The sequence below is a fragment of the Mobula birostris genome, chromosome 6 (assembly GCF_030028105.1).
Source record: "Mobula birostris isolate sMobBir1 chromosome 6, sMobBir1.hap1, whole genome shotgun sequence".
In the NCBI taxonomy this organism is placed as follows: domain Eukaryota; kingdom Metazoa; phylum Chordata; class Chondrichthyes; order Myliobatiformes; family Myliobatidae; genus Mobula; species Mobula birostris.
The window spans coordinates 188,527,217-188,550,609 of NC_092375.1; the positions used below are offsets into that span (position 1 = coordinate 188,527,217).

Consider the following 23,393-nt stretch of genomic DNA (forward strand, 5'->3'; position numbering starts at 1 on the left):
AAAATTTTATGAAAAACTATACGAAAAAGTGTGCAAGATAAACTGAGCAAATAAAAAAAATACTGAAAGCACGAGTTGTTTAAAAGACAGTTTGTAGGTCATAGAATCAGTTCAGAGTAATGCTTAATGAAGTTATGCACAATGGTTCTGGAGCCTAATTGACGTAGGGTAATAACTGTTCCTGAACCGTGTGGTGTGGGCTCTAAGGTTTCTGTATATATTGGCCGATGGTGGTAATGAGAAGAGGTTGTTAGTCAAATGTAGGTTTTAGATGATCAGTGATAGACATTTTAGACCAAGGATAATTTCCACTTTTTTCTCTTTCCATTTGTGCGGCAGCAGTACAGTACAATACATAATAAAAACTAAATTACGGGAAAAAATAAGTTAAATTTGTGCAAAAAGGGGGAAAAAAAGTGAGGTAGTGTTCATGGGTTAAATGTCCATTCAGAAATCAGACAGCAGAGGGAAGAAGCTGTTCCTGAATCATTGAGGGTGTGCCTTCAGGCTTCTGTACCTCTTCCCTGATGGTAGCAGCAAGAAGAGGGCATGTCCTGGGTGATGGGGGTCCTTAATGATGGATGCTGCCTTTTTGAGTCATTACTCCTTGAAGAACTCATCAGGTCTAACAATCTGCACAAAATATTTCACAATCCAGGAACTGTCACTGAAAGTTACCCCACATGAGTATTGCTAAATATGCCATAATTATGTTAGAATGTTGTATTCTACATCCGAAGTTAATTTCATTGAAATAAACGGAACAACATCCAGAGACAGAGGAAATACACGGACATGACTGATGCATGATTTCTTGCATATGATTCAGAACAGCTGGAAGAATGGCAGGTGGGATTTAAATCCAGACAAATGTGTTGCATTTGGCAGGGCAAACCAATGAATGGTGAGAAGAATGAGGAGAGCGGTAGAAAAAATGGATCTGGGAATACAGAAACTGCATCACAGGTAGGTAGGGTTGGAAAAGATAGCTTTGGGTATATTGGCCTTCATAAATCAGAGCATTAGACCATAAAACATCAGAGCAGAATTAGACCATCTGGAAAATCAAGTCTGCTCCACCATTCAATCATGACTGATCTTTTTTCCCCTTTCCTTAGCCCCACTCTCTGACTTCCTCCCCATAACTTTTGTTGCCTTGGCCAGTCAAGAACCTATCAATTTCTGCCTTAAGTACATCCAATGACCTGGCCTCCACAGCTGCCTATGGTGATAATTGCCACAAATTCACCACCCTCTGCCTGAAGAATTTTCTCTGCATCTCTGCTTTAAATGGATGCCCCTCTATCCTGAGGCAGTGCCCTCTTGTCCTAGACTCCCTCACCATGGGAAACATCCTTTCCACATCTACTATGTCTAGGCCTTTCAACATTTGAAAGGTTTCAATGAGATCTCCCCTCACCCTTCTAAATTCCAGTGAGTACAGGCCCAGAGCCATCAAACATTCCTCATATGATAATCCTTTTATTCCCGGAATCATTCTTATGATCTTACTCTGGACCCTCTTCAATGCCAACATTTCTAAGATAAGGAGCCCAAAATTGTTCACAATACTCAATGTGAGGCCTCATCAGCATCATATCCCTACTCTTATATTCTAGACCTCTTGAAATGAATGCTAACATTGCATTTGCCTTCCTCACCACTGACTCAACCTGCAAGTTTACCTTTAGAGTGTTCGACAAAAGGACTCCAAAGTCCCTTTTTATCTCTGGATTTTCTCTCCGTTTAGAAAATAGTCTGCACATTTATTTCTCCTACTGAAGTACACAACCATGCATTTTCCAATATTGTATTTCATTTCGCAAACAACAGGAATACTGCAGGTGCTGGAAATTCAAGCAACACACATCAAAGTTGCTGGTGAACGCAGCAGGCCAGGCAGCATCTCTAGGAAGAAGTACAGTCGACGTTTCAGGCTGAGACCCTTCGTCAGGACTAACTGAAGGAAGAGCTAGTAAGAGATTAACTCTTCCTTCAGTTAGTCCTGACGAAGGGTCTCGGCCTGAAACGTCGACTGTACCTCCTCCTAAAGATGCTGCCTGGCCTGCTGCGTTCACCAGCAACTTTGATGTGTGTTGTATTTAATTTGCCACTTTCCTACCTATTGTCCAAATCTAAGTCCTTCTGCAACTTTCCTGTTTCCTCAACTCTACCAGCCCCTCCACTAATCTTTGTATCATCTGCAAACTTGGCATCAAAGCCATCTATTCCATCACTAAATCATTGATATACAGCGTAAAAAGAAGCGGTCCCAACATCGATCCCTGCGGAACACCACTAGTCACTGGCAGCCAACCAGAAATTATTCCCACTCGCTGCCTCCTACTAATCAGCCAATTCTCCAACTATGCTAGTGACTTTCCAGTAATAGTGCAGGCTCTTAACTTGGTAAGCAGACTCGTGTGGCGCCTTGTCAAAAGCCTTCTGAAAGTCCAAATATACAACATCTACTGCATCCCCTTTATCTATCCTACTTGTAATCTCCTCAAACAATTCCAACAGGTTTGTCAGGCAGATTTTCCTTTAAGGAAACCATGCTGACTTTGTCCTATCTTGTCCTGTGTCACCAAATACTCCATAACCTCATCCATACAACTGACTCCAACATCTCCCCAAACACTGAGGTCAGGCTATCTGGTCTATAATTTCCCATATGCAGTATCCCTCCTTTCTTAAAGAACATTTTGCCAGTCCTTCGGAATCACGCCAGAGTCCAGTGATTCTTAAAAGATCATTACTAATGCCTCCACAATCTCTACTGCAAACTCTTTAGGAACCCTAGGGTGCAGTTCATCTGGTCTGGGTGACTTGTGTATCCTTAGGTCTTTCAGCATGTTGAGCACCTTCTCCCTTCTCCCTACACGCACTTTCTTCCTTCGCACCCTACAATACCTGGCACACTGCTCGTGTCTCCACAGTGAAGGCTGATGCAAGATACTCATTTTGTTCATCTGCCGTCTCCTTAGCCCCCATTAATATTTCTTCGGCTGATTTTTTTTCCAGCATTGAATACAGGAGTTGGGATGTTATGTTGAAGTTGCACAAGACACTGGTGAGGCCAAATTTGGGGTACTGTGTGCAGTTTTGATCACCTACCAACAGGAAAGATGTAAACAGTGTTGAAAGAATACAGAGAAAATATATAAGGGTGTTTCTGGGTATGGAGGAAAGATTGAATAGGTTAGGACTATATTCCTCAGAATGTAGAAGATTGAGAGGAGATTTGAAAGAGCTCAACATAATTATGAGTATAAATAGGGTGAATGCAAGCAGGCTTTTTCTACTGAGGTTGGGTGGGACTATAACCAGAGATCATGGGTTAAAGGTGAAAGGTGAAAAGTTTAAGGGGAACATGAGGAGAAACTTTTTCAGTCAGAGGGTCGTGAGTGTGCAGAATGAGCTACCAGCACAACTGCTGTGTGCAAGCTCGATTTTTCAACGTTTAAGAGAAGTTTGGATATGTACATGGATGGTAGGGGTTCATGTTAAGTTTGTCACCTATGTGCATTGTTGTATGACAAAGGCAATCATGGTCTTTTCATAATCATAATTGTTCTTGGCAATTTTTTCCCTACAGAAGTGGTTTGCCATTGCCTTCTTCGGGGCAGTGTCTTTACAAGATGAATGACCCCAGCCATATTCAATGTTCTTCAGAGATTGCCTGGCGTCTGTGGTTGCAAATCCAGGACGTGATATGCATCAGGGGCTCTACGACCATCCACCACCTGCTCACATGGCTTCACGTGACCCTGATTGGTGGGAGGGAAGCTAAGCATGTGCTACACCTTGCCTAAGGGTGGTGGAGGGAAGGAGTGTCTAACACCTTCTTTGGTAGAGACACATCTCCTCCCTGCCACATAATGAGGAGGATAGATAGGGTAAACTCTGGCAGGCTTTTAACACAGGTTGGGTGAGACTAGGATAATAGGTTAAGGGTGAAAGTTGAGATATTTAAGGGAAACCGCTTCACTCAAAGGCAATGTGAGCATGGAATAAGCTGCTAGTGGAAGTGGTGGATGTAGATTTTATTGCAACAATTAAGAATACGACATGAAACGCTGTCGTAGGAAAGCAGAATCTATCAGAGATCCTCACCACCAAAGCCATGCTCTTTTTGCACTATTGCCATCAGGAAGAATGTACAAGAGCTCAGGACTCACACCACCAGGTTCAAGAACATTTACTACCCATATAACAATTACAGCACGGAAACAGGCCATCTTGGTCCTTCTAGCCCATGCCGACTGCTTACTCTCACCTAGTCCCACTGACCTGCACTCAGCCTATAACCCTCCATTCTTTTCCTGTCCATATAACTATCCAATTTTACTTTAAATGACAATATCGAACCTGCCTCTACCACTTCTGCTGGAAGCTCGTTCCACACTGCTACCACTCTCTGAGTACCCCTCAGCCACCAGGCTATTAAACAAAAGGGGATAACTACACTCACTGGCCCATCCATTGAGATACTCCCACAACCAATGATCTCACTTTAAGGAGATGTTATTTCAAGTTCTCGTTATTTGTTGCTATTTATTTATATTTGCATCTGCAGTTTGTTGTCTTCTGCACTCTGGTTGATCTTTCATTGATTCTGTTATAGTTACTGTTCTACAGGTTTGCTGAGTATGCCCGCAGGAATAAAAGAATCTCAGGGTTGTATGTGATGACATTTGTATTCTGATAATGAAAGTTACTTTGAACTTTGGAAAAGTACATGGATGGGAGGAGTATGGAGGGCTACGGTCCAGATATAGGTGATGGGATTTGGCAGGGTAACAATTTGTTACAAAATAGATGGGCCAACATGTCTCATTCTCAGCTGGGCACACTATGAGTATGAATGAAAAGTACAAATTAAATACAATGAAAAATTTACCTTCAACTTTCGAAATCCTTTTCAAATTCATCTTACGTCCACTGAACCTTGCAGTATACTTTTTCATATCCACAACCCAGAGCTGGTTGTGAAATGTGAAAGCAATTTCAGCCTTTTGTTCAGTGAACGCCTTTTCCAGTATCAGGTTTGTAGCACTGTCAAATGCTGTGAATTGATCGTTAACTTGAAACTGCCATTCAACCAAATTTTTGACAAGTTCCTCATCTCTTTTTTCAAGTTCATTGTTTCTGACGCAGTCAATCATCACCTGAATTTTTGTAAAGGCTTTCAGAACATCCTTTATGATACCACAGATTTTTATCTGAGCTCCAGACTGGCTGCGCTGTAGTTCTAAAGAGATTTGAAGACTTTTCTGAAGACGGTATAATTCTTCATGTTCATTTTCAGAGAATTTAAATAAGAAATCATTAACAATAACTTCTTCAGTCTGATCTTTTGAAACCACATTTTTTATGAAGGATATAGTATTTTCAATAGTTTGCTCATTGTTTCCACAGATCTCAAAATGAGCTGTCTCTATCCCATCTTTGAATTCAATATTTTCTTCAATGAAGGAGGCTGCATTTTCTTTCTTCTGTTCCCCCCAAAACACTGATGTAATTGCATCTGATATTAGCAGAAAAAAAATTCACAAAATTACGTAAAAGCATTGTATGCAGACACACAGAATAGAAACGGGATGCATGGTGTAACTTGCCAATCAACACACATTCCACGATCCTCCTCTCTCTTTTTGTATTTAACTTATCAACTTTGTCTACTACTCCCTTTCCTAAAATGTGCTGTTTGCTTCAACCATCTGGTAGCTAGTTTCATATTCTCAGCAATATTTGCATGAAAATCATTGTAACATCTACACTCATCTTGGATGAAATCCCTCTATGTTCACTCCATCAAAACACTCGGTAACTTTAAATAAAGGAATCTGCTGGTCTGTTATGGTCATCAACTGTATCCAGTGCTCCCAGTGTGGCACTGTATATCAGTGAAATCCAACGTAGGTTGCGAGACTGCCTCGCTGAGCACCTACACTCCATCTGCAAGAAAAAGCACAGGGTTTCCCAGTGGTCACCCATTTTAATTCCACTTCCCATTCCCATATGTCAGTCCATGGCCTCCTCTGCTGCTGCCTTGAGGCCACTCTCAGTTTGGAGGAGCAACACCTTATATTCCATCTGGTTAGCCTCCAACCTGATGGCATGAACATCGATTTCTTGAATTTCTAGTCATGCACCCTCCCCTTCATCATTCCCATTTCCCTCTCTTACCTTATCTCCTTACCGGCCTATCACCTCCCTCTGGTGCTCCTCCCCCTTTCCTTTCTTCCATGGCCTTCTGTCCTCTCCTATCAGATTCCCCCATTCTCCAGCCCTTTATTTCTTTCACCAATTGACTTCCCAGCTCTTTGCTTCACCCCTCCTCCCCTTCCTCCACCTTCTTACTCTGACTTCTCATCTTATTTTCTCCAGTCCTGATGAGGGTTTTGGCCTGAAATGTCAAATGTAAACTCTAAGCAGTAATTATCGCAATACTGCTTTTAGGAAATGTCACAAGCCATCTTCTTGGCTTTGAAGAAATGCCCATTACACCCACTATTTGCTTTCCCTTGTGGCACCAGACAGAAAATTTTTGTTTTCCTTAATCCCTGAATCTACATTCCTTGACCTTGGGCACTAGGCATTCTAGCAGCACCTTATCAAAGGGTTCTAAAAATTTAGACAAAATATATCTACAATATAACTATTGTTGGTGCCTTGTTTACCCCTTTAAGCAAGATTTTACTTTTGAACTCTACATTGAGAATTCTTGTTTCTGAAGTTTTGACCATTAACCTCTCTTAACAGGAATCCATTATTTTACCTACATTTAATGTTAAACAGACTAGTCCATAATTCTCTGTACCTTTAATACAGATAATACACTAGATTTCACTATGCCTCTGACAATATCTTATATATAGTACATCACTGAACTGAACTAAACTGAATATTCCTGGACTGTTTCGATGACTGTCTTTTGATGATTTACATTCTGTGTTTTTCACTAGTTTTTTTGCTGTTTGAGTGGTTTGTTCCCCCCCCCCCACCCACATGTCGGGGGTTTGATGTTTTTCTCTGAATGGGTTTACTTTGTTTCATGGCTGTCTGAAGACTAATCTCAGTGTTGTATACTACATACATACTTTGATGATAAATGTACTCTGAATCTTGAATCATTGAAGGTCTTTTGTATCTAAACATCCTTTTAAAATGCATGATGCAAACCTGTTTTATTTTCTTTGATTTTTAGTTTATGTAATAAATCCTATTTTTCTATTTTAAAAGCATTTATCCCATTACTCATTCCAGTACAAAATATATTCTTCTTTTTAAAATGTCTGATACTTACTTGATATTTTTTTAATGAAAGATTCATGAACTGGAATATTAGATCCTTCACGCATTTTCATCCTGTTGTGAAATTCACTTAACATTTGAGGTTGAAAAATTACGATGCGAATCTTCCGCAAAGAAGCTGAAGGTTTCTTCTTTATAAATTCCACAACTGAATCAATCATTGCATCAGCAACTTGGGAGGGCTTGGCATTCCCTTGTCCTGGTGATTGGCATAGAAACATTTTAAATGTACACGTGATTTCGTTTACTAGCCACGATTAACCCGAAGTGCCAGGCAGAAACACAGAAACTGTAGAGAACAGGCCATTTGTCCTTTCAAGACTGGAGAACCCATCTAGTGAGGTGTTGTGGGTGGAACTGAGGAATAAGAAAGGCCTGATCACGTTAATGGGGCTATACTGGAGACCACCCAACAGTCCAGGGATTTAGAGGAACAAATTTGTAGAGAGATCTCAGGTTGTTATAGTAGATGATTTTAACTTTATACGTATTGACTGGGACTCCCTTATTTTAACCGGACTAGATGGGATAGAGTTTGTCAAATGTGTTCAGGGATGTTTCCTTAATAAGTACATAAAAGCCTCAACAAGAGAGTGTGTGATACTTGATCTGCTATTAGGGAACGAGATAGGTCAGAAGTTTGTGTAGGGGATCGCTTTGCGTCTAATGAAGACAATGGCATTAGTTTCAAAGTAAATATAGAAAAAGATAGGTCTGGTCCATGGGTTGAGATTCTAAATTGGATAAAGGCCAATACTGATGGCATCATGAACGATCTGGCAAGTGTGGATTGGGACAGGCCGTTTTCTGGCAAAGGTGTACTTGGTAACTGGGAGGCCTTCAAAAGTGGAATTTTGAGAGTACAAAACCTGTATGTGCCTGTCAGAATAAATGGTAAAGATAACAGCTTCAGGAAACCTCGGTTTTCAAGAGATGTTGAGGTCGTGATTAACAGAGGTATAGGCATGATTATGGCAACCCATTTCTTGATTTCTTGGCAAATCATTTGATTGACAGCAAAGAATCTGACTCTAATTTCTTAAAATTAAAACCTTATCAGTTCATGGCCAATGAAACTAACACATTTCATATTACACACATACTAATCTGAAGTAGGTTGCTTTTTCCGCATTATTTTTCTTCTATGTTTCTTTTATTTTCTATTTTAACCATTGTGTTACATAATTAAATATTTAAAATGTAAGAATGATAACAGTTAAGATTAAGAGTTCATTTCATACTTTGTAACATTAATATTTTCAGCTGCCTTAATGATTATCACTTAGGAACACTCACAGAGAACCACAGCACACAAAGATCTTTCGGTCCAGCTAGCCCATGTTGAATTATTAATCTGCCTAGTCCCATCAACCTGCCCCTGGACAATAACCCTTCATACACCCCACCCCCATCCATGTACATATCCAAACTTCTCTTTAAACATTGAAATCAAACTCAGAACCATCACTTCCACAGGCAGCTCATCGTGCACTCTTACCAACCTCAGTGAAAAGGATCCCCCCAACGTTCCCCCTACATATTTCACCTTTAACCCATGACCTCTGGTTCTAGTTTCACCCAACCTCAGTGCAAAACCCCATCTATACACTTCATAATTCGTATACCTTTATCAAATCTCCTCTCAATCTTCTATGTTCCAAGGAGTAAAATCTTAACCTATTCAACCTTTCCCTATAACTCAGGCTCTCAATTCCCAGTAATGTCCTTGTAAATTTTCTCTGTTATCTTTTCTGGAGATAGGTGACCAAAACAGCAGACAATACTCCAGATTAGGACATCTGGAACATAAGATCCAAACTCCTGCACTCAGTACTTTATGAAGGTCAATGTGCCAAAAACTTTCTTTACAACCCTCTTTACCTCTAAGGCCACTTTCAAGGAATTATGGATCTGTGTTCCCAGATCCCTTTGTTCTACCGCACACCTCGGTACCTACTGCTCACCATGCAAGTCTTACCCTGCTTTGTCTTGCCAAAGTGCAATACCTCACACTTGTCTGCATTAAATTCAATATGCCATTTTCAGCCCATTCTTCACACTGCAAGTTTTGATAGCCTTGCTCACTATCCCATGCCTCCAATCTTGGTGTCATCCACAAATTAGTTTACATTATCACCCAGATTGTTAATATAGATGACAAAAAACAGACTCAGCACTGAACCCTGCAGCATACTACTAGTCAAAGGCCTCCAGTCAGAGAGGTAACTATCTACTACCACTCTTTGGTTTACCCCTCATGAAGCTATTGTCGTATCTTATTTATTACCTCATCCTGAATACCAAGTGACTGAACCTGCTTTACTCATCTCCCATGTGGGACGTTGTCAAAGGACTTGCAGACAGCATCAACTTTAGAAACATAGAAAACATACAGCACAATACAGGCCCTTCGGCCCACAAAGCTGTGCCGAACATGTCCTTACCTTAGAACTACCGAGGCTTTACCCATAGCCCTCTATTTTTCTAAGCTCCATGTAGCCATCCAGGAGTCTCTTGTTTCTGCCTCCACCACCGCCGCCGGCAGCCCATTCCACACACTCACTGCGTAAAAAAACTTACCCCGACATTTGCTCTGTACCTACTTCCAAGCACCTTAAAACTATGCCCTCTCCTGCTAGCCATTTCAGTCCTGGGGTAAAGCCTCTGACTATCCACACGATCAATGCCTCTCATTATCTTGTACACCTCTATCAAGTCACCTCTCATCCTCCGTCGCTCCAAAGAGAAAAGGCCGAGTTCACTCAACCTATTCTCATAAGGCATGCTCCCCGATCCAGGCAACATCCTTGTAAATCTCCTCTGCACCCTTTCTATGGTTTCTACGTCCTTCCTATAGTGAGGCAGCCAGAATTGAGCACCGTACTCCAAGTGGGGTCTGACCAGGGTCCTATATAGCTGCAACATTACCTCTCCAAACTTTCCTGGTAACTTCCTTGAAAAACTGTAAAATAGATTAGACACAACTTACAATGCACAAAACCATAAAGACTATCATTAGTCAGTCCCAGTCTATTCAAATACTTACATATCTGGTCTCTTCAAATACTACTTTCCAATAAATCTCCCACTGCTGATGTCAGGTTCATTGGCCTATAATTTCCTGGCTGTTTCTTAGAGCCTTTCTTAAACAGTGGAACATTTGCTATCCTCCAATTTTCCAACCCATCACCCATAGCCATGGAAATTTTAAATTCCTTTGTTAGGGCCCCTGCAATTTCTGCACAAGGTCTGAGGTAACACCTTATCAGCACCTGGGGTTTTATCCACCCTAATTTTCCTCAAGACAATAAGCACCTCCTCTTCTGAAATCATAGAAACATAGAAAATAGGTGCAGGAGTAGGCCATTCAGCCCTTCGAGCCTGCACCGCCATTTATTATGATCATGGCTGATCATCCAACTCAGAACCCCGCCCCAGCTTTCCCTCCATACCCCCTGACCCCCGTAGCCACAAGGGCCATATCTAACTCCCTCTTAAATATAGCCAATGAACTGGCCTCAACTGTTTCCTGTGGCAGAAAATTCCACAGATTCACCACTCTCTGTGTGAAGAAGTTTTTCCTAATCTCGGTCCTAAAAGGCTTCCCCTCTATCCTCAAACTGTGGCCCCTCGTTCTGGACTTCCCCAACATCGGGAACAATCTTCCTGCATCTAGCCTGTCCAATCCCTTTAGGATTTTATACGTTTCAATCAGATTCCCCCTCAATCTTCTAAATTCCAACGAGTACAAGTCCAGTTCATCCAGTCTTTCTTCATATGAAAGTCCTGCCATCCCAGGAATCAATCTGGTGAACCTTCTTTGTACTCCCTCTATGGCAAGGATGTCTTTCCTCAGATTAGGGGACCAAAACTGCACACAATACTCCAGGTGTGGTCTCACCAAGGCCTTGTACAACTGCAGTAGTACCTCCCTGCTCCTGTACTCGAATCCTCTCGCTATAAATGCCAGCATACCATTCGCCTTTTTCACCGCCTGCTGTACCTGCATGCCCACTTTCAATGACTGGTGTATAATGACACCCAGGTCTCGTTGCACCTCCTCTTTTCCTAATTGGCCACCATTCAGATAATAATCTGTTTTCCTATTTTTGCCACCAAAGTGGATAACTTCACATTTATCCACACTAAATTGCATCTGCCATGAATTTGCCCACTCACCCAACCTATCCAAGTCACCCTGCATCCTCTTAGCATCCTCCTCACAGCTAACACTGCCACCCAGCTTCGTGTCATCCGCAAACTTGGAGATGCTGCATTTAATTCCCTCATCCAAGTCATTGATATATATTTTATTAATATATATTTCATTAATATATATTTTATTAACATATATATACACGTTATGGACTGTGCGAGAAAACTGGAGCTTCCGTAGGATATCCACATGGTTGACGGGGAGAACTTACAGACAGTGCTGGAATTGAACTCTGAACTCTGGATTGCCCCAAGCTGTAGCAGCTTCGTGCTAACTGCTACACTGCTGTGTCACTCTTTAGAAAAGCAAGCATGCAATGCTGAGGCTGTGCAAGGCATTCGCCAGAACACGTCTGGAGTCCAGTATTTCAAACAGTTTTGGGCATCATATCTAAGAAAGGAATAGCTGGGTGGTGAATCTGTGAGATTCATTTCCACAGACAGCTGTGGAGGTCAAGTCATTGGGTACATTTAAAGCAGAGATTGATAGGTTCTTGATTAGTAAGGGTGATAAAAGTTATGACAAGGAAGAAGAATGGGGTTTGAGAGGGATCCACCCTTATCAGCTATGATCTAATGGTGCAGCAAACCCAAAGAACCAAGTGGCACTAATTCTCCTCCCATGTCCTATTGTCTTATAGAAGGCAGAGGATAGTGGTCAACAGGACTTATTCTGGCTTGAGGTCTGTAACTAGAGGTATCCTGCAGGAATCTGTTGGCCAGAAAGAATTAACATCTGTGAATTAGCTAACAGGAATAAGCGAAGGGCAAGAGAAGTTGACAAAGCAAATGTTTTTGTTCCTGCCACGTGGTCAAAGGAATGAAGGCTGCCATTTTGTGAGACTGTTCTTGCAGCCACCATTTTGTAAACTGTATAGGGATGGCTCAACAAGAACCAAACCTGAAACCATTTTCTAAATAAGAAGCTTTTTATTACATTATCTAAAAAAGGCAGGCTTGTAGAAAGAATGATCTACGATCTGAAATAGCCTGAGCCCACTGTTTGGTGGGCCTGACTAAACAGGTCTGAACTAGTCTGATTTCGAAAGGACGAAGGAAGCTACCTGAGGCACAAGAAACTGCTTGTAGCCCTGAGTCAGATCCAAAGAGAAGCTCACACAAGTCAGTCAGATGAGCCCACGCCAACAAAGTCAAAATGTAACAAATCAATCTGATTAGCACAAGGATAAGAATTGGGAGTATGGGCAGTATGAAACCAACCACTGCAGAAGTGGATGATCCCACTGTGGAAATGTAGAGATTACATCAGGATCAAGATTCTATCTTGCCATTCTCTTCAGATTTTGGTAATCGTAACATTATAGCATCTCTCTCACAAATTATCAAATTAAGTTCTCCAGTTGTAGCATGCATTGTGGAAGTAAGCACTAGGGTACGTACTTTCATCTAAACTGGAGTATCCAAAACTACGATTGCTGCCTGTTTCATCTCAAGCTCATTTTCAGACCAACTGCCTTCCCATGATCATAATCCACTAATTACATTCCCACATCTTACTGCATAATTCTTCTTATATACTGTAGTTGAACTTGGACACAACTTGTATATGGAGATAGTTCCTGTCTTGGACTGGATATTAATATTCTGGCTCTTCTCAATGTGTAATCATCATCATCAGATGCCATGCCCAGTTTGAGCTTTGAATGCCACGGCCCACACACTCCTGTTTCAGGCCAAGTGGATCAATTGATCAATAAAGTAAGGAAACTCCAGAAGGAGTGGGGAATAAAAAACGCTAAGGGAAATACCAACCTGTACCAATGGCAGGGAAAGCAACTGAGGAGAATTTCTGTTGTTCACATATCTGAAGAACTTCACCAACTATGGCTTTGATTTTAGTTGGATCTGTATTTCCAACCATATGAATTATAGCTTGACACTGCAGTTTTCCTGGACTTGTTATTATTGTTGCACTGTTTGCCTGTGAGCCTATGAGTTAAAGAAAGAATCATTTCATTTATTTTTTGCAGTCATTACATAAATAACAATTAAATTTTCCTGCAACACACATCAAAGTTTCTGGTGATCACAACAGGCCAGGCAGCATCTCCAATACTTAGAGCATAGGACACAGGAGGACTAGGCCATTCGGCCCATTGAGTCAGCTCCACCATTCCATCATTGCTGATTTATTATCCATCTCCCTGTAACGTGGTGTGTGTGTGTGTGTGTCTCTCTCTCCCCAACCACTGAAGACAGGCTAACTGGCCTATAATTTCCTTTCTTCTGCCTCTCTCCGTTCTCAAAGAGTGGAGTGACATTTGCAAATTTCCAGTCTACAAGGCCATAAGATATTGGAGCAGAATTTGGCCATTTGGCTCATCGAGTCTACTCTGCCACTTCAACATGGCCGATCCATTTTCCCTCTCAGCCTCAATCTTCTGCCTTCCCCCTGTATACCTTCCTGCCCTGACCAATCAAGAATCTATCAACCTATCTCTATCAATAGTTCCAGCAATAGTTTCAGTCCTCAGGAACCATTCCAGAATCTAGTAATTCTTGAAAGATCATTACTAATGTCCCCAAAATCTCCTCAGCCACCTCTTTTAGAACCCTGGGTGTAGACCATCTGGTCCAGGTGACTTTACTTCAGACCTGTTGGCTTCCCAGACACCTTCCCCTTAGTAATAGCAATGACACTCGCTTCTGCACCCTCAACCCCCCGATACTCTCGAATTTCTGGAATACTGCTGGTGTCTATTTGAATAGAGGTTTTTAAATTTTTAAAAATATTTTTAAGAGATAAAGTGTGGAACAGGATCTTCTGGTCCAATGACCCACACTGCCCAGCAACCCACCTATTTAACCCCAGCCTAATGACAGGACAATTTACAATCACCAATTAACCTGCTAACTGGTTAGTCTTTGCATTGTGGGAGGACACACACACACGGGAAGATCATACAAACTTTCTTACTGTGGACACCAGAATTGAACTCCAACTCCGACCCCCCCACCCACCCAAGCTGTATGAATTTTAAAACATTTTGACTTATGGCACTGTATAATATCTCATGCCACCTTACATCCCTTTCGCTCACTGACTTGCTAAACAACACAAGCTACCTCTTCCACAATGTGTTGATTTAAACCTTTTATTTGATTGCTTAAATTCTTGCATGACTTCACCCCTCCAGCTTTGTAATGTTCTCAAAGTTCAGCATTCTTTCACCTCGTCAACCATGCACATGACTGACCCATCCATTGTTGGGTGGCGGGGTGGAGATACAGTACGCCCCTACCAGAGGAGGTGTGGGACGCTCCTTCCCTCTGCTAGTCTGCAAAGCACCCTTGGGCAAGGTGTAGCCCCTGACCAGGGCCACATGATGCCATGGGAGTAGATGGCAGATGGTCATATGAGCAGCTGGTGCACATCACAAACCATAATGGCTGGGGTCATCCATTTTGTAAAGACACTGCCCAGAGGAAAGCAATGACAAACCACCTCTGCAGAAAAAATTGCCAAGAACAATCGTGGTCATGGAAAGACGATGATCACCCACTTCATACAACATGGCAAATAGTGTGGAATTCCTTCTCTAAATCCTCCTGCAGATTTTCCTGTAATTCATTTTAAAAACCTGCTCATACCCTCCTTTGGACTCTGTCCATTATGCATCTTTGTAGCACCGAGGAATGAGGAAGTTGGTACATCAGGAAACAGAGACAAATTTCTAAGATTGTGGTAGAGTGAAGGAACCTTGAAATACTTTGCAAGTGTCGTCATGTCTGTGAGCATTAGCCACCCTGGAATAAGACAGCTTTGATATTCTGCACTTGGTATGAATAACGAGAAAATTTGTTGAGGGCAGTGGAATGAAATGCTTGCCTGAGGACATCCGAGATCTAGAGATTGAAATATTAAAAAAACAAAGTCCGAGAGTAAATTGGGAAAACGTGCACGGAGAATAGTCTTAGAAAAAGTTTCATTTCAAGTATTAGGCCTCTGTGGTTCTGCTTTCTGTTTCTGTTGTTCTGCCTTCTGACCTGCACAGAGCTGTTTTGGCAGGTCTATTGGTATCTCTTCCATAACCAGAGGGGCACTGATTCTGTCTCATTACATTTCTTGATAATCTTACATAAAATCCTTGCCTTTGATTTAGTATACAGTGCCTTGTAAAAGTATTTAGCCTCTAACACTTTGTTCACATAAATTAGTATGACAACCAAGATTTTTGATCAATTTAACCGAGATATTGTATTTGCAAATCACAGGCTCCTTTTTTCATAGTACAGCTCCCCTCACCAAAAAAAAAATTGCAAAGCATGAAAAACTAAAAATTCAAAAATATTCATTCTCCTTTGATCAGTACTTAGTTGAACCACTTCTCACAACTATTATCACCAGCAGTCTTTTGGGAAATCAGATTTACGCCCCACATACTGCTTAGTGTTGAGGCCAAAAAGTTCCTCTTCAGTCTCATCCGACCACAAGACCTTCCTCCACATCTTTACATTATCTTCTAAGTAATACTTTGCAAAGTCTTTACGGGTAAGAATATGTTTTTTCTTTAGCTAGGGCTTCTTGCTTGTCACTGTTCCATAAATACCCATTTTGTACAAGCCCTTGCAGCCAGCGACTTCTGCAGCTCACTCAGAGTGACTGTTGGGGTCACAATGGCCTCTCTTACAAGTGCCATTCTTCTCTGGCAGCTAAGTTTAGAGGGGCACCCTGACCTAGGCAGTGTGGCTCTGGTTTCCTATTTTTTCCACTTTTTCACAATGGACTGCACTGAGTTCCGAGGTGTGTTCCGTGCCTCTGAGATAGTCTTGTACTCGTCTCCAGATCTGTGTTTCTTCATATAATTTCCCTGACTTGACTTGTATGATCTTTTGTCTGTGTTTTGGTTTGATCTGTTGAAAATCTACCATACAGTTGTTCCTTACAGAGAACTGTATGAATTCATTGAAAACAAGTGATTCTCCAATTTTCTAAATCAACAAATTGCCTGAGTTGGTAAGGTAATATAAAGTATTGGATCTGTGAAAAGTTAGTGTAGTAATTAAAAAGGGGACTAATACTTTTTCAACCTCAGAATTTTGGTTTTTAATTTTTAGTAAATTGTTGACGTTTTGGAATTTTTCTTTTGATTTGACATGATGCACAATATTTTATCAATTAGCTCAACAAAAATCCAACTTGAATATATTTTAAATTTAGAAAATGAGAGAGTAGGTTCCGGTGATGTCATCGTCCAGAATGGCAGCTTAAATCATTAGCTCCTCCGGAAAAACGCATATTTTGCCTCATTAATCTATCAAATACAAGATCTTTCGAAAATATCTGAATTGATAAGGGGGGCAAGAATGGAGGAAAAAGAATGGATATAAAAAAAGCACCACTGCGGAGCCTATGGAAGAGAGAGAGGTCCAACAAGCGGCTCTCCTACACATGCGCGTGGTGGCGAAGCTGACGCAGGGCCTCGTGCGCGTGGCTCTCCTACATGTGTGCGTGGCGGCGAGGCTGACGCGGGGCCTTGGCCAGGCGAAGCGGCAAATATGATAAAAATTCTGGGAGAGATAAGAGAAGTCCAAAATGATATAAAACAGCAACTAAATGATATAAAGTCAGAGCTCGCCAACATCAATCAGAAAACAGAGATGGCAGAGACTCCAATTGAGAAGGTGGAAGATTGCGTGCAAAACGTGGAACAGATACTAAGTAAGATGATAAAAATACTAAATCAACAGGAAAGTAAATTACTTGATCATGAGGGAAGATCGCGTTGGAAAAATATCAGGATTTATAATGTTCCCGAAGGAGTGGAGGGGTTGTCAATTATGAAGTCTGTAAAAAAGTTGCTGCAGGAAGCACTGGAGATTCCCCCGACTATGGAGATTGAAACTGAGAGGGCGCATCGTGCGCTCACCCCAAGGCCCCAGGAATCAGAGAAGTAAGCCGCGCTCAATAGTACTTAGATTCCTTCGATACCATACCATTCTATGAAGGGCCTGGGGTAAGAAGAGGGTGTTTTGGAACGGGAAGTTAATATACTTTGATCATGATTACCCCCCCCGGCGGTCCTACAGAAACGGAAGGAATATTCCGAAGTGAAACAAATATTGAAGCAAGAAAAGATTAAATTCCAAACCCTGTACCCTGCTAAACTGATGGTGTTTTACGAAGGAGGGATACAGCTATATCAGATGGTGGAAGAGGCGACTACAGACATGAGGAACAGAGGGCTGTCCGTTAGCGTGGTCAGACCGAGGGAAAGCCTAGCTCAGCAGTTATTCCGATCTGCTTGGGAAATAGTAACAGAACTGAGAAAGCAGGGGACAGGAGAACGAGAGAAGTATATTAGGAAGAAACTCCGAAAACAGCCCTCACCTCCTCCAGAACAGCCACAAGGCTTGGCTAACTTTAAAAGTGCTGATAAACTAGACAGAAGTAGAAATAGATGGTGATATACCTATCTCAAGAAATACGTGTTATAATGTGGATTTTATATTACACAATTTTTTATTATTCATTCATTCCCTCACTCCTTTTTTCCCCACCTAAATGAGAATATATACATGGGAGGAATACACAGGGAAATCATTTCCATGTAATGGGCATAGATTTTTTTTTACTTACTTTTATAGGTACTGCAGCGGGGGCTCTCAACTCACAGGTAGGAGGGGCTATCCCCTACGGCTAGTCGTTTCTTCTAGCCCAACCCAGGGTCATCTGGAGACCCCAGCCTTGGAATCACACCTTCGTTAGCTTTTTTTAAATTCGCATTTCTTGGCTCTTATTTGTTCAGGGAGTAGATTGATTAAGTTATATTCTGCAAATTTCAATGATATACTAATGGATAAATACACATGGCTAAGGACAAAGTAAAATTCATTTCCTTCAATGTCAATGGGCTGTTAAATCCAATCAAACGAAGTAAAATTCTATCAGAAATGAAAAAGAACAAGCCTCTGTTCTTAATGTGGGTTACAGATTATTTACCTCCATCATGGCCAAATGATTAGAAGAGTTTCTACCCACACTGATACATAATGATCAGACAGGTTTTATACAACAACGTCAAACACAAGACAATATATGAAGGAGACTTCACATTATGGATCATATAAAAAATGAAATTGAAGCAACAGTGATAAGCGTGGACACTGAAAAGGCATTTGATTCGGTTAACTGGAATTTTCTTTACAGAGTTTTACATAGATTTGGTCTACATGACACAATTATTAAAACTATACAGGCACTGCATGACAATCCTACTGCCAGGATTAAAACCAATGGATATTTATTTACTAGTTTTACCCTAGAAAGGGGCACAAGACAGGGTTGTGCAAGGTCTCCGCTACTCTTCGCATTATATCCGGAACCATTAGCTCAATACATCAGACAAAATGAAGATATCAGGGGAATTACTATTAAAGGGACAGAGTATAAACTGGCCTGTTATGCGGATGACATTTTGATCTATCTAGGGCAACCAACATACTCTTTACCTAAATTGATGCAATCCTTTGAACAATATGGCCAATTATCAGGATACAAGATCAACATAGATAAAACCCAACTACTTTCATATAACTATAGCCCACCAAGAGAAATTGAAAGTAGATATCCTTTGGCATGGCAAACAGAGTCTGTCAAATATTTGGGCATCATTATGCCAAAAGATTTGGCAAAATTATCAGAATGCAATTATCAGCCTATATATAAAAAATTAACGAAGATATAACAAGATGGAACCCAATTCCTTTTTTTTTTGGCCTCAGTTCAAGGATTGAATCTATTAAAATGAATATACCGCCCAGAATACTATATCTCTATCAGACTCTACCAATAGAGATTAATCAAAATCAATTCAATGAATGGAACAAGATGCTATCAAGATACATATGGCAAGGTAAAAGGCTTAGGGTTCGCCTCAAAACTTTGCAATTGACCAAGGAAAAGGGGGGATGGGGCCTACCTTCTCTTAGAGATTATTATTTTGCAGCACAGTTGAGAGCTGTGATATGCTGGTGCAACCCATCATATGGCGCTCAATGGAAAAACATTGAGGAGAGGATACTTTCCATCCCCATACAGGCAATTTTGGTTGATAACAACCTACAAAGTTACATAAATACTACTGATAACCAGTGGGTGAAATGGACTCTTAAAATATGGAAAACTATTATAAAAGAATATAAACTAGAGAGAGAAGGAACACTGTTCAGTTTTGAAAAGCTCAAAGAGAAACACTTACTAGAAAAACAAGACTTTTACCAGTATTGACAGATGCAACAGTATGTTAATAAGATGGTTAAAAATGTAACCAAGGCAAGTACATGTCTGATAGAGATATTTAGAAAAGCATATAATTCAGACAATGGTAGTAGAATAATTTCAAGTATAGAAAGGGTTTGTCAAATCTTAAAACACATTCGACTTCATACATTAAAACAAAATGGGAGAAGGAAGGAGGTATAATAATATCTGAGGAAGAATGGACAATAATATGGAGGTATCAATGGAAGTGTACCAGTTCACAGAAATGGAGGGAGTTCGGGTGGAAAAACATGATAAGGTATTTTATTATGAAATCCCATTATGATAGTAACATCCCTGTTTGCTGGAGAAATTGTGAAAATCAAAATGTAAACCATTATCCTATTTTCTGGAAATGCCCCGTTACCAAAGACTATTGGAGTGGGACACATAATGCCCTACAAGACATCTTTAAATGTGAAATACCCTTAGAGAGTAAGACCATATATTTTGGGTATATACCTCAAGAATAGTTGAATAGAGATAAATATTTAATAAATATACTGCTGGTGGCTGGTAAAAAGACCCTTACCAGGAAATGGTTATCACAGGACAGCCCAACTTTAAATGCAAGGATGGAAATTACAATAGACATTTACAAAATGGAGAAGATAACCGCATCTATTAATCATAAGTTGGAACAATTTGATTCCTAATGGGAAAAATGGTTTAACTACATCGCACCTCATAGTCCTGATTTTATTCTCACAAGTTAATGAATATGTTGTTTAAAAAAAAGATGATCACTCCCTACTTTGTACATAGTTTTCTTCTTCCAATTGTTCTTTCTTTCCTCTCTTCTATAAGTGTATACCTCAGATAAATATTAGGTGGAGATTTGTGACAAATATGATTTTTTATATATATTAGTATCTGAAATACATCTTATGGAAATGTTTGTTTGATGATGAACTTCAATAAAAAAATTACAAAAAAAAAGAAAATGAGAGTGAAATGTGAACATAATTGTGGGGGCTGAATACTTTTTCAAGACAACATAATATTTTGCCAATTGGAAGTTTAAGTTTAATACTAAAATATTAAAATCCTATTGTACATTAAAGGCGGAAAGGCAAAGAGATTGTTGAGCTAGAAGCTGCTTGGGTCTGTAGAAGAAAACAAATTCCAAACCTTTCTGATGGCACTCAGCTTCCACAGTTGGACCAGCAGCATCTAAAATCGCCTTGGAGACACCTGAAATTTAATTGCAAATGAGATGACTGATTTAATAGGAAAACCAGAATATTCTTAACCAGAGTAACACACAAAAATGCTGGAGGAGCTCAGTTCTTAAACAACAACTGCCTTTGTGTTGATCATATTTGATACTTTAAAAGTGTGCATGAATTGACAGAGATCTAAACTTAACAGTATTGCTGGTGGATTAATTCTAATAATAAACAGGTATGTCTTTTCATCACAAATCCAAGTGTGTGTGTGTGTATCTCTCTCTCTCTCTCTATATATATATATATTTGCCTATATATATATGCAAAATGAAATGTGATTAAGTATGATCCTGCTTTATTGTAAACCAAAAAAAGGCCAGATTTTTCTTTCAGCATGGTGTCTACTGATGACCTCAATGGGGCATTTTGTAAGCGTCTGAAATCATTACTAATCTGGAATCTATTCCAATGAGGAATCACTCATGGAGCATCTCTGAATGAGGAAAGAAACATCAAGATGATCTGATCAATTGGACAGAAGTGTCCTCAGCAGCACACTTGCAGATCTGATGAGTTCAACTCGGTCCTTGTGTGCTGTCTATGTGGAGTTTGCACATGCTGCTCGTGACTGTGTGGAATGCTGGAAACATCGACAAAGACTCCAGATGTTGAAGTTTCCTCCCCCATGCCAGAATTGTTGGAGTTAGTTAATTATCTGCTGTAAATTCCCATAGTACATTGGGCACCATGTCAGGATGGACGTTAGCACGAGGCTATTCCAGCTCAGGGTGCTCCACAGTTCAATTCTGTTCCGTAAGGAGACTCTGAGCAGCCTCCCCGTGGAATGCAAAAGTTTTCTCTGGGTTTGCTGGTTTCCTTCCACAGTCCGAAGACGTACCAGGTAGGTTAATTATTTTCCCGTGATTAGGTTAGGGATAATCGGGCTTGTCAGGGGTTGCTGGGGCAGTGTGACTCGAAGGGCCAAAAGGGCGCTGTGTCACTAAATAAAATAAATAGATATTGGTAAGTGGTAGGTGATGGGAATGTACAGAGAATAAACTGGGTCAGGATAATATTAGTGTGAAAGAAAAGGGGTACTTGAAGGACAGTGGACTGAAGCCCCATTTCTATGCACTGTCTGTGATTCATTGAATGAGGCACAGCACAATCCACAACATATAAAAAACAAACTAAAGCTGACTTTAAATCTTACACAGAAAATATACTGTGGCTAGGGAAATAAAGATAGGATAATAAAATTGAGAAATGAGACAGGCTACATTTGCTTTAAAAATCACCTGAAAAAGTGATTATGAAAAAGTACTTACTTTTTCCTAAGCAAATAAGATGACATCTACATAAAATTCATACCCAACATTTGAGAGTTTCTACAGCAGTAACTGTCGTTCATTAAAATAAATCCTTTGATCCCATGTATGTTAGACTTAACTCTTTAAGTTATCTTCAATAGAGAAGGTTAGCAATTCAGAGTAAATTTATTATCAAAGTTCTTGTATGTCACCATATACAACCCTGAGATTAATTTTCTTGTAGGTATACTCAACAAATCCAAAATAGACTTACTCCGTTTTTGCAATGCTTTATCTGTTAGTGTCTATCTGTACTGACTGCAATATGGGACCTATAGAGCAGCAGGCATACTCGGCAGATTCCTGACTGTGGCTGAGTGCTTCACGATCTCAGGAACTGCCTGGAAGATGCACACCTTTGGGGCTAGGAGGTCGGAAGTCGTGGGTGACCCGGTTCCTTGCCGATTTCACTAACTGAAGTGCTACGAGGGACTGAAACATCAAGACAGCAGACGGTGTATTTCACCGGCTGCTCTCGGAGGAAGGCCTGTGCTCAAGCGATGCCCCTCTCTTTTATGATGGAGAAAGTGCGCTTGTTTGTCCCTGAGAAAGGGGGAACAGCGAGTTGCTGGTCTCCACTCATTTTTGCAAATGAGCGAACGAGAGAGATCGAGATATAGAGAAAGACAGAGATGGGGGGGTGGTGTGTGGGGGTGTGGGACGGAAACTCAGCACCTGGAATGGTGGGTGAGGAGTCAATGCTTCTGGTGTGGGGGAGGGTCAATACTTTTGCTACCGCTTGTGCAAAGGTGGGGGAGGGGGACTTCTGGTTTTCGGGTTTTTGATGTTTCTATCGTTCTATGGGGCTTCTTTGTTTCGTGACATCTGTGAAAGGAACAAATTTTAGGTTGTTCTAGGCAACGGGGTGACCCGTTGTGGCACACTTTGAGAGAAGGGTAGTGCAGTCTGATGTAACCAGAATATACATTAAATTTTCCTGAATGCTATTGGTATCGCTTTGCTTTAGAAACTGAAGTAGAAAACCTCAGTTTATTAAAGAAGAATGACGCATAGCAAAGCAAATATAGCTGCTCC

The 23,393-nt window shown here is 40.7% G+C and overlaps 1 protein-coding gene and 1 long non-coding RNA gene across 3 annotated transcripts in view; one reads left to right on the forward strand and one right to left on the reverse strand.

Moving 5' to 3' along the window:
• Positions 1 to 23,393, forward strand: part of LOC140199655 (uncharacterized) — a 76,775-nt gene that overhangs the window by 24,503 nt on the left and 28,879 nt on the right. Inside the window, exons 2-3 of one of the 2 annotated variants that reach the window (XR_011886458.1) lie at positions 889 to 966; positions 3,599 to 7,114. This is a non-coding gene — a long non-coding RNA (uncharacterized lncRNA). Of the gene's footprint in view, positions 1 to 888; positions 967 to 3,598; positions 7,115 to 23,393 lie in introns of those variants that run through there. The other variant, XR_011886459.1, reaches the window with a different exon arrangement.
• LOC140199654 (protein mono-ADP-ribosyltransferase PARP14-like) overlaps positions 1 to 23,393 on the reverse strand; it is an 81,598-nt gene that overhangs the window by 8,930 nt on the left and 49,275 nt on the right. The window contains exons 12-15 of the mRNA XM_072262099.1: positions 20,951 to 21,013; positions 13,309 to 13,485; positions 7,313 to 7,519; positions 4,904 to 5,530 (exon numbers count right to left, since the gene is read on the reverse strand). Of these exons, the coding sequence (XP_072118200.1) occupies positions 4,904 to 5,530; positions 7,313 to 7,519; positions 13,309 to 13,485; positions 20,951 to 21,013 (1,074 nt within the window). The remainder of the gene's footprint in view (positions 1 to 4,903; positions 5,531 to 7,312; positions 7,520 to 13,308; positions 13,486 to 20,950; positions 21,014 to 23,393) is intronic.